The sequence below is a fragment of the Anarrhichthys ocellatus genome, unplaced genomic scaffold (genome assembly GCF_004355925.1).
Source record: "Anarrhichthys ocellatus isolate YVR2014 unplaced genomic scaffold, GSC_Weel_1.0 scaffold20, whole genome shotgun sequence".
Lineage (NCBI taxonomy): Eukaryota > Metazoa > Chordata > Actinopteri > Perciformes > Anarhichadidae > Anarrhichthys > Anarrhichthys ocellatus.
This window is the reverse complement of record NW_022280050.1, coordinates 1,981,075-1,993,218: the sequence shown is the minus strand read 5'-3', so window position 1 is coordinate 1,993,218 and position 12,144 is coordinate 1,981,075. Positions and strand designations below refer to the sequence as shown.

The 12,144-nt window shown below is 42.8% G+C and overlaps 2 protein-coding genes across 2 annotated transcripts; both read left to right on the top strand.

Moving 5' to 3' along the window:
* The first annotated feature begins 1,452 nt into the window (after nt 1–1,452).
* On the top strand, nt 1,453–2,400 carry LOC116389783 (olfactory receptor 6N1-like). Its single transcript, XM_031858735.1, has one exon. It carries the CDS (start codon nt 1,453–1,455, stop codon nt 2,398–2,400), a length of 948 nt encoding a protein of 315 aa, XP_031714595.1.
* Nucleotides 2,401–5,781: 3,381 nt separating this feature from the next.
* Nucleotides 5,782–6,702, top strand: LOC116389689 (olfactory receptor 10A6-like). Its single transcript, XM_031858595.1, has one exon. The coding sequence runs from the start codon at nt 5,782–5,784 to the stop codon at nt 6,700–6,702; it is 921 nt and encodes a 306-aa protein (XP_031714455.1).
* The last annotated feature ends 5,442 nt before the right edge of the window (nt 6,703–12,144 follow it).

The window sequence follows — 12,144 nt, the reverse complement described above, 5'->3', positions numbered from 1 at the left end:
GGCTGGGCGGTATGACTAAAAATGCATATCACGGTATTTTGTAAGATTCTGGCGGTATTTTTTTTTCCGCGTTAAAGCATTAATTAATCAACGCCGAAAAGAGCCGGCCGGCCAGCCAGCGAGTGGTGAACAGCTGTTTGTGTGGCGTGTCTTCCGTTGCGTCACTTCCTGTTTCCTTCACCTACATTCCCCTGGGTCCTAAGGCCCTCCATGTACAGATTCTTATCACCCTCTATGTACCAACATACATTTATAACAAATATCACACATATTACGGTAATCAGCGTTGCATATGTGTCTAACCTAAATACCTTTTGTTGTTCAGTCTTTGTTCATCCTGCATCGCTCTTTTCTGTTCTTTAATGTAACGTTACTGGAGTGACAGAGCCTCTCCCAGCTGTTAGCAGACTGTTATTAACGAGCTGTATCCAGCATGCAGTTCCGCGGTGAAATTTTATAAATGTACAATTATTAGTGTTACAAATTGTTTGTGTCACAAACTGTTGTGTCGTGGTGTTTTGCCCGTTAAAGAGCGTTAGTTGTGGATTGTTAATTGTTGTTATAAAGTTATAACCATGACTAGGGTTCCCTTTCAATACAGTTAAGACAACTAGCTCCGACCATAGCGCTCCCAGCCGCGAACAATATATTTTGCTGCCTGTTGAAGAGAGACAGAATTGTTTCGGCAGTGCACCGGTATGACGGTATATGAAAAATTCATATCGTACAGGAAATTAAAACCGGTATACCGCCCAGCCCTAATTCAAGGGTCATTTATTGTCATCATGCAACACAGGGATGCCCACCGAAATTCAGCTGTAGTCCATTTGTAACACTACAAACACATAAAAAAGGAGTGAAAACAGCAGCAACAAAAACAGTTCTCTAGGCAGATAATATGGCCGACATCTTAACATTAAAAATTCAACATGAGGAAAACATTGTCTATCCACTTTGACTGTGTTTGAGCACCAAGCATCATGATGTAAGCACAGAGTCCACCTCCTCTCGTCCCACTGGACTTCTGTGCTCTGTCCTGCTGTCTGCCGGTCAAGTGCAGCTTGATCCGCGATGAACGATGGATAATTATGTTATTGTGCATTAAAAAGTCTGATGAAACAAAAACACACTTTTAGCCATGAATTAGATCAGGGACATTTGTAGACTCTTTAGTCTTCAATATACTTCAATAAAGAAAATCTTCAAAACAACATCTTTTTTTTACCTCTGAGATGCCAGCCAATAATATGTCTGCAGTAGAGAGGGAGTCCCCTTTAACATCCAACTATAAATTTCACTGTGCAACACTAATACATTTGGACATACTGTTGAAACATACACAGAGCATATTCCTGGCTAATAATGAATGTTTGTTTTTTTACAGCATAGCATCCGGTCTTCTGATTACTGTTTATAACTTTGACAGTTTGGGTTTTGGAGCATTACTGCAAAATGACTAATACATCTAAAATCGTTCTTTTTTCACTGTCTGGCTTCAGCACCACTGCCAACTACAAAATCACACTTTTCTCTCTCACTTTACTTTGTTATTGTCTAATTGTGGTGGTAAACGTGTCTCTCATTTTAACTATAATATTGAATCAAAACTTACACGAACCCATGTATGTTTTTATATGTAATCTCTGCGTCAATATACTTTATGGGACTGCAGGCTTTTATCCTAAATTTGTCTTTGATATTCTGTCTGATATTCAAATCATATCATATGAAGGATGCCTTTTGCAAGTCTTTGTTATATACACTTATGCAACAATTGATTTGTCTGTTTTAGCTCTTATGGCTTATGACAGATATGTGGCTATATGTCGACCCCTGGACTATCACTCTGTAATGTCTGTGAGAAGGATTGCAGTTTTAATTGTTTTGTCCTGGCTTGTACCCTTGTGCTGTGAAGTTATGGTTGTAACTTTGACGTCTACATTGAAATTATGTGGCTCCAAAATAGATAAACTCTACTGTGAGAACTGGTCAATTGTCAAACTTGCTTGTAGTACAACGCCAGCAAACAACATTGTCGGATTGATTATTATTGTTTTCTATTGTGTGCATTTCCTCTTCATTTTGTGGTCTTATGTGCGGTTGATAAGATCAGCTTTAAAATCCAGAGAGGGCAAGAGAAAGTTTACACAGACATGTGTGCCACATTTGTTATGTTTGCTTAATGTCACTTCTGCTTTACTTTTTGATGTTATGTACTCTCGGTATGGATCAGCATCTGTGCCACAGAGTGTGAGGAACTTCATGGCCATACAAATTGTCATGATGCCCCCTATTCTCAACCCTTTAATATATGGACTCATCCTGTCTAAAATTCGACACAGAATGGTTGCCTTGTGTATGATGGCAGGTGAAAGATTTAAGTTGAGACTGAAGGCTTGATTTTTAGAATTACCGTCCTGTCTGAAACACCATACTGGTTGGTGGTCTGTGTACAGAGGCAGTTTCTATCATCCATCCTGCACATTTTAGTATCAAACAAGCAGGTTTCAGACCAAGTGCATGAAGCGATACATGAAGGTATGTGAGCACCTGAATCAAGTATAATAATTCATTTCAAACAGGAATCTCACAAAGTTTCTTTCCCAGGACCAGAGCTCAAAGGAAAAACTGTCTGTAAGAATAATAAGTTCTGTATTAATCTTTGGTCCCTGACCAGTTTTCAAACTGTCATGGGAGATGTTCAAGAGTCCAACTGATGTCAGTTTGATATATTTGCAACAAGTGAACTAAATTATATAACATTGAGATGTGTCTGGCACCTGATAATGATTTAATTTGAGTCTATAGACAACTTTAGACTTTTCTTTTTACAATATTGTACTTGTTCACTCTCTGGTTTTCTTAATTTTATGCACAGTCGGTCTTTTTTGTCCTTCTACAAATACAAGGAGCATTGAGCTTTTATTATTTTGATAACATTTATTATAGACAGGGCTTCTGCACATTCAAGTGGATATTATTTATTTTCATTATGGTGTTCAGCATAGCTTAAAGGTTTGCTTCACAAACTGTCATGACAATTAAACTTGTTTCTTTTTTTTGCAAAATACACGGGTCATTCAAAATAACTAAAACAATCCACAGTATGATCAAATGCAACTGTCCCCTACTGTAGTACATATTACACACACGGATGGAATGGTATAGGCATTTACTTTTATTGTACCCATGTCTTACAGGGGAGGAGGGAGATTGGGGAGAAAAATTAAATGTTTTTGTTACATTCGATCACAAAGTTAAATAATGGCTGTTACTTGGTGAACTTTAAGTTTAAAAGGTCATAAGGCGGCATTGAAGTATACTGTAAAAGTTTTGTATGTGTTCGTACCTTATGCCTCAGAGGGATGAATTGTCAGAATATTACCATCATGATGACACAATGCAAGTGATGTAATTTCTTATCTCCAGAGTGACTTGCCTATCGTTTCCGTAGCTGATGAAAGGCTGCTGTGATGGGTACCATCACTGTGACCTCCCTGGTGAGCCTTAGTGGAAAACAACAAGCCTCAGGGAACAGGGATGCTACAGCCTGCTAATTAAGATCCAGTGGTCAATGCTGTAAGCTGGTCTCATGGGATGGTCCTGCTAAAGAAATACTTTGATGCTTTGTATGATTAAAGAAAGGACAATTTAAATGATTCAGAATGTAATGTTTGACAGTGTTTTATTCTCATTTAACAGTGACTCTAACTGTTAACGACCAAAAGATGTAAAAGAGTTTCACTTCAATCATGAGTACCACAGAGGGGATACAGTAACTGTTATTATTAAAGAGTGCCATAGAGTACATGCAGTAATTACGGAAGACGTGGTCATCAGGTCATTAACTTCACCCTCCTCTGAGGGCAATTAATAAAACAACAACACTCTGGAGAGCCAGTGTGAAAACTAATTTACACAAAGAAGTTATCTAATGAAAGCAGAACTAAATAAGTTAAAGAAAGTTAATGTTCTATTTTAATTTAATACAGTTCAGTATATTCAGTTGTTGAATTTACATTCTTATTGTCAGTCTTTATGAGTCTCACTGAGTGCAAAAGCTATTAAAAACTATTTGCATCATAATTGCATGTATAAAACAATCAGGAAAATGCCACCATTAACTACAGCTATTAAATGTCCACAGATATTTAACAACTCTCATGAACAATATCAAGTTAACCTCACAAGTTTCTTAATTTCAGATATGTTGGAATGCATTATGTTGTAACAGCAATCATGTGTTAGTTTAATAAGATATGGTTTGCCAATCAACCATAAATTACTTGGCTAAATAGGTCGAGACAAATCTTCATTCCTTGACATGATTGCACTTAGTTTGTGGTGCTCTGATACATTCTTCATCATACATGAAAGACTGAAAGCACCGGAGGCCGTTTTGTGACTCCATCTTCAGTGTACCTATATGCTGGCGCAAACGGTCATGGGTAACACAACCGACACACACTCACCCTTTACCAGTCCTGTGTTGTTCCAGCAAGACCAGACCATGAAAAGGAGTGCGGTATGTCCAACAGATGGAACCTTGGATGACACCAACAGGGTGTCAACATCAACCGAGAGAGGGTCTGTTAATGGTGAAGTTGAGAAAGGGCCGTATACTGTTAATCAAATTGACCTGGTCTCACACTAACAGACATCAGAACAAGTATACCAGCTTACACAATACTTAGTAGTCTAATTCATTCTAAACAAATCATAGACATCTACAGTAGGAAAGACGACATTTCTTCAAGTAAATTTGAGTGTTCTTGCTTTTATAATTATAAGAAAGAGATTAGTTTAAACTCACTAAAATCAATAATTCATATTTTTGGTTAATATAAATTCAAAAGAGAGTGTGATTAGTCAAGTGGAAGCTGCTGTGAGGACTTTCAATGAATAGGGGGCAGACTTTGCATCTCACCATGTACAATAGGTCTTAATCCTGAGCAAATTCATCTGGCGCTGAGCCAAACAAGGCAAAAGTTGATATGGACAATGTTACTGGAGTTAAGTTAAAGAGCAACATGTCAAGTATCAGCAACCCAAAACAAAAGGGTTTACCCCAGTATGTCTACTCGGCAGTTCTAAGCACACATGCATTAACTGAAATAATATTATGCCTGTAATTGTATAGTACTTGTTGTTAGTTTATAATATGATTTACTTGATTAGTATTGTTAGAAGTAAATAAACTCTGTTGTACTTTAAAGATAAGTTTTCCGTGATTCTTTGTGTATTGTGATAATAGCTGGATATCGTGGCCTGTGCTCAAATTCAACCTTCACTGTTCACTCTGAATGTGGAATAGTACTTTGACTATTGACATTGTGAGTGAACACTAATTATAAGACTTAATTTATATTTTGGTTATTGGTCCCTGATCTCAGCATGTTGCCTTACTATTATTCATATTTGTTAATAATCTTATTGACATTAATAATTGTATTAATGTCAATAATTTAGTTTCCATACTTGTTGATAACCAAACAAGCTCCTGCCAGATCCCGACAGTTCTCCAGAGTACAAAAACTGTGATGGCATGTGCAGCCAGACAACATCAAAGACTCCCATTAGCTACACCTCTGGTGTGTCTATAGCTTTAAACACGAGCAAAATGTGCAACACAGAGGAGTTGTGACCACTAGTTCAGTAAGTATAGTGAAACTGCTGTATGCATGACCAATATTATATGATATTATGTTACAATGCCTATACTAAAGCTTTTCATCACATAACTGCTTGTATTTTCCTTGTTGTTGATTTATTGTAAGTAGAATGGAAAACAGTACTGTTTCCTTTTACTTTAACCTCACCATGTTTGTGAACATTGGATACTACCGCTACCCTGTCTTTGTTTTTTTCCTCCTGATCTACAGCTTTATTTTATTTGCTAATCTTGTCATAATACTGGTGATATTCCGAGAGAGAACACTACACATGCCCATGTATATGTTTATTGCATGTTTATCTGTCAACTCTCTGTATGGTTCTACTGGTTTCTTTCCCAGATTTCTCATGGACCTTTTGTCTGATACTCACATGATCTCACGTACTGCTTGTTTCACTCAGATTTATGTAATATACACATATGCGTCCCATGAATTCCCCATTCTTGGCATTATGGCATATGATAGATATGTTGCTGTATGCCATCCTTTACACTATCACAGAAAGATGACATCCCAAACCGTTTGGAAATTGGCAGTATTTGCTTGGATTTGTCCAGCCTTTTTTATTTCAGTATGCATTTATCTGTCTTCCCGGCTTCCTTTATGTGGTAATGAGATAAAAAAAGTTTTTTGTGCCATCTGGAATATAACAAAATTATCATGTGTTACCATTGTTGTCAACAACATTGTAGGTATGCTTGTGACTGCTACAGCTTCACTTCCCCTTCTGTATGTCTTATACACCTATTTGCGAATTGTACTTGTTTGCTGGAAAAGCTCGGCAGAATTCAAAGGGAAAGTATTTCAGAGCTGTCTGCCACATGTTGTTTCATTTGTGATTTATTCTATTGTATCATTTAGTGATATTGCCTTGAGCCGATACAATATAGAAGAGATAAATCCATATCTGTCTGTTATTCTGTCACTGGAGTTTGCTGTTATTCCTCCAATTCTGAATCCTCTTGTGTATGGCCTTAAATTACCAGAAATTAGAAAGCACATTTTAAAGATGTTATTGAGGGATTGAATAAGGATCAGTTAGAACCATGTCACAGTTTAAGTATGCCTGTGGTTTCATAAACACAGACTATGGGAACACGTCAGTCTACAGAAGCTATGGATTATTGCTAAAAAGAAAAAAGCATCTGACATTTTGATTATCTCTCACAATAAAGGTAAAAGAAATAGGGATCAGATTATAGATGTCATATGTTTCCCAAATAATCTGACAGTTAGAATATTATGGCCACGTGTTTATTGTTCACAAGATATTTAATGAAATTATTTCTCAAAATACAGACTGCAGCATGTGTTGTGTAAACATAAATGATTAAATGTTACTGCACTGTGGACTGGATTAAATGGTAAACTGAACATGCTATTTCACATTTTTGTCACATAAAATGTTACACATTGTGTGAATCTCCATACCTGTTACTTTCCAAAACTAAAATCAACCTTACTTTTACATGACACGTATCTGTATTTTATCTTTTAGGACCTCAGGTGGAGTAAGAATGAGGAAAGTGTTGGACTTATTTTGCTTTGCTTCATTTTGAAAACAATACAAGACATGGCCTTATCATATAGCATTATTTTGTATATTTGTATGATAAGATATTCATTTTATTTGTTTATAAACTGTATATAGATTTATCAATGTATTCTATTAGAAATAAAATGCAATTCAGTTGTCTTAAACTTGCTATCACATGCACTGTGACTATATGTAGTGAATTGATTTTCAGTTGATATCATCTCAAATACTACTCCAAAACACACAGACCATGACACCTGGAGAGTAGGAGGTTTCTAGTTCAGATTCTGCAAATTGGCGTAAATGTAGAGACATTTTCACTTGGGAAGCAGCAGAGACAAATATGGTCACTGAAATGCATTTACTAAAATTACATTTTAAAAAGGTGACGTATACGAAATGCCATACAAATCAAATGTACCCACTCTCACACCAACAAAGATCAGAACAATTATACCAGCTTCTACAATATTTATCAGAATAGCGCAGGAGCAGAGCTTCCCCCTCGATCCCTGCTGGAAGCCAAACCCAACACCACGCTGCTGGAGGCCCAGGCTGTATTGCTGGGACCGCTGTAGGGAGAGTCACGAGAGAACCAGAACCAGGACAGAGTGAGGTAGAATGACAGACCCCGTTGCAGTAAAATTCAAGGTTTTCTAAAGGCCCTCTGGGGCTCGGAAACACTACCACGTTTTGTCTGCAGGGACCGCCAAAACAACACAAAATGATAGTTCCTTGTAGTAGCTTTAAATTCTACTACAAAAATTGCTGGGCCCGCTGTAGGGAGAGTCATGAGAAAACGAAAGTTACGAATGTAACTACGGTTCTATGAATGACCGCCAGAGGCAGTGCTTAACACTGGATATCTTCTGTCTTGCACACGTGCAGGTCGAGTCTTTATATCAACAAAGTCACCTGTGACCTCGGATGACCCCTGTCATCTATAACTTCCAGTGTCATCCTGAGATCAGTCCTACGGAATCTTCTCGCTAGTTCATGGGATTCTGAGTGAGTCATCCAGGATTCATAGAACCGTAGTTACATTCGTAACTTTCGTTCTATTTCATCCTTACTGACCACCAGAGGCAGTGCTTAACAGTCGATGACTTATATCAACAGAGTTATGAGGAATCACAGTAACTACCCCGTATAGCTCTGGCAGAGGAAATTGGCCAAAGAACCCTCCCCAGTGGGTGAGGGGTGGCAACGTTAACTCTGCTCGGTGATGCCCATGTGGCCGCAGCACACATATCCTCCACAGGCACACATATCCTCCACAGGCACACCTCTCAGGGCTGCCCATGATGTGGACACACTCCTGGTAGAGTTGCCCTTCACCCCGGATGGCAGAGCGTGGTCGCTCGCCTTGTATGCATAGGCAATGGCCTCCACTATCCAGTGGGACAGGCACTGTTTTGAAAGAGCACAGCCCTTCTTAGGCCCACCATAACTAACAAAGAGCTGCTCCGACCGCCATATGCAGGCGGTGGCTTCCACATAAGCTCTGAGGGCCCACACTGGGCACATTTAGCCTTGACCTCTCCTCTCCTGATGGGGACTGCGCAAGCTGGATAGACTGGTTGATATGTGAGCGTGTCAACACCTTTGGGAGAAATGCTGCATTAGGCCACAAAGTGACACCCGAGCCATCTGAGTTCCACCTCAGACATGATTCATTCACCGACAGGGCATGCAGCTCGCCCACACATTTAGCTGAAGTGATGGCAAGGAGAAAAAATGTTTTGGCCGACAGCCATCTGCCTGTGCCATGGGTTCAAAAGGAGGCAAGTATAGGGTGTCCAGTACCAAGGGCAGGTCCCATGCAAGGGCCTTCGGGGCGCTCGGGGAAGCAATTGCAGAGCCCCTTTTAGGAAGAGGGACACCAGTCTGTAGCTCCCTACTGTGACCTTAGTATGCTGCCCCGAAATCACGGCCACGTATACTCCCAGGATAGAGGGAGACCGGCCCTTATTTAGGAGGGACTGTAGAAACTCAAGTACAGCAGGCACGGGGCACTGTACTGGGTCCTTGTTCTGAACCGGACACCAGTCAGAAAACAGCTTCCACCTGTTTTCGTACTGCAGATAGGTAGATGGTGCCCTGGCATTCAGGATAGTCCTTCTGACTGGTTCTATGCAGCCACTCAGCATCCGGTTGGGCCCTCCCGCAGCCAGACCCACAGTTGAAGGCGGCAGGGATTGGGATGCCAAATCCGACCTTCTAGTTGCGACAGGAGGTCCCTCCTGTTGGGGAAGAACTCTGAGCAGTGTTGGCAAAATCAGAGGGAACGGTGGAAAGGCATAAAGTAGATCCTCTGGCCACGTGTGAGCCAGGGCATCTTGACCCAGAGGACTGGTCCTCTCCGTCAGGGAGAACCAGGGCGAGGGGGCGAGGGGCGTCAGGGCGAGGGGCCACCCAAGTCAAAAGGGCACGGTGATACCCGTCTGTGCCACTTGGCATCCAAGTGAAGGCTGCTGAGGCAGCTGTCAGTTTGCCCAATAGGCGAAGAAAAGGGTGGAGGGCAACCGTCTGCCCCCTCGGAAGGGGGAGAGGTTGTGGGGGATGCCGTCCACACGCTGGGGCGACGGACAGGCCCTCATAGTGACTGCATCCAGAGCCACACTAATGAAGGTTATGCTCTGAGAAGGGCTCAGGTAGCTCTTCTCCATGTTCACCTTGAGGCCCAACCGGGCCACGTGAGAGAAGGTGAGCAGTGTCCTGTGCCGCCTGAAGCCTGGATGGCTTGTATTGTAAGTACGGCAGTATTTTCATGCCCTACGATTGCAGGGGGAAAGAGCAGCAGTAACGCACCTTATCAACACACGTGGGGATAGGGAGAGTTTGAATGGATGCACCCTGGACTGAAAGTGACGGCCTTAAAGGCGAAACAAAGAAACTGCCTATGGTGATGCACAACGGGAACATGGGAATAGGCATCGACAGGTCAACAGACGTGAACCACTCTCCCTTGGAAACAGCACGAAGGGCGTCTGTTGAATTCAAAATGTGAAACACCTTCAGAAACTTGTTGTCCCCTTAGATCTAGGGCTGGGTGCAGTCCACTGCCTTTCCTATTTACAAGAAAGTAAGTTGAGTAGAACCCCCCGGCTCTCGTGACAGGGGGTCATCCATCTCGATTGCGCTCTTGGCCAGGAGCACCGCTAACTCCTGGCTCAGGGTTAGGGATTTTTCCGGATTGGTGATGCTGGTCATTTTGACCGGGCTGAAGGCTGGGGGGCCGGCATCGGAATTGAAGTTTATACCCCGGGGTTAGGGTGGACACCGCCCAAGGGTCCGAAGCATGAGCTGCCCAGTAGCTGATCTGCTGCTGGGAGAAAAAAAACGACAGCCGGCCCAGAGACATCATCTCCTGGCCCTCCTGCCTCTGGAGGCTTGGGGGACGCTGAGGCCCATGGCGGCTACTGGGGTGAGCTGAGGGCTGAAAACGGCCTCGGGGGGGCCGAAGTGGGACCCCTAGGTCTGCGGGGTGTGGGCATGTCCCTGCGAAGACCAGAGAACTGCCAAATTTTGCCGCATCATGCATGGCTGCCAGGGTTCGGCCACCCGATGTAAGACGGAACAGAGTCCTGGTATGTCCCCAGCATCCATGCAACTCCCTCAGATATTCTTCGGAGGGAGGAACAGAAAAGGTGGTGGGGGCAGGAATGTGCCTGAAGAAGGCACTCATAGGCGGAGGTTCTGGTTGCTGTGTATCCCACTGCAGGCATGCAGCGCCATGCGAATGACCAGGGTAGGTTGGGCTTCAGCTGCCCTGACAGGGGGAGGTCGACCTCACCCGTCAGGTGTTCCACCTAGGCCAGCCTAGCAGGCCTCACGGCTCGAGGCATGATGCCGCAGTTCATGCATGGGCTCTCCGAAAGGTCCTCTCTCAGATGCTCGAGGCCAAGGCAAGCGGGGCAGAGGTCATGGCCGTCTTCAGGCTGAAGAGGAGCCATACAGGTCCTACAGCCGGGAGAGTTAAACATGGTTGCGATTCTGTAGGAACCCATGTCCCACTAGTTGGTGCGGGCTGCTAATTCAGTCTGAGTGGGAGCACTCTGCTGAATGTTGAGAGAACAGGCAGGGGACAGTCAGTGAGAGGGGAGTGAGGACAATCTCTTCACTAGGACAGTCGCTGTAGTTATTGGTGTCCCATCAGTTAGCCTGAGCGAGAGCACTCTGCCACTGTGGAAACAGGCAAAAAACAGTCCCTACAGTGAGAGGGGAGCGAGGACACTCTTCACTAGGACAGTTGCTGTAACTATTGGTGTCCCACCAGTTAGCCTGAGCGAGGACACTGCTAACTGTGAAATCCGTCAGGTGTAAAAATCAAAATCAATAGACACAATGTCGATCTAGTCGATCTAGCCGCAAGTCCGACCGGTGGTCACAAGGCTACAGTGACAAGCTCCAATATATCTTGTCGTAGACACATTTTTGTTTCAGCTTATGCTACCATGGTAGCTAGCCTGCATAGCGAGAAGATGAAAAAGGACTGATCTCAGGATGACACCACAACTTATAGACGACGGGGGTCATCCGAGGTCACAGGTGACTTTGTTGATATAAAAACTCGACATGCGCGTGCGTGAGACAGAAGATAGCCAGTGTTAAGCACTGCCTCTGGCGGTCATCCAGGATTCATAGAACCGTAGTTACATTCATAACTTTCGTTTCCTCGTGACTCTCCCTACAGCGGGCCCAGGTTCTGGTTCTGTTTCATCCTTACTGACCGCCAGAGGCAGTGCTTACCATCAGTGTTAAGCACTAAGCACTGCCTCTGGCGGTCAGTAAGGATGAAATAGAACCAGAACCAGGACAGAGTGAGGCAGGATGACAGACCCTGCTGCAGTAAAATTCAAGGTTTTCTAAAGGCCCTCTGGGGCTCAGAAAAACTACCACTTTTTGTCAGCAGGGACCTCCAAACAACAC

Bases quoted from the DNA above. Each gene is read 5' to 3' on its own strand.
- LOC116389689 (XM_031858595.1), top strand. From the start codon at position 5,782: ATGGAAAACAGTACTGTTTCCTTTTACTTTAACCTCACCATGTTTGTG.
- LOC116389783 (XM_031858735.1), top strand. From the start codon at position 1,453: ATGACTAATACATCTAAAATCGTTCTTTTTTCACTGTCTGGCTTCAGC.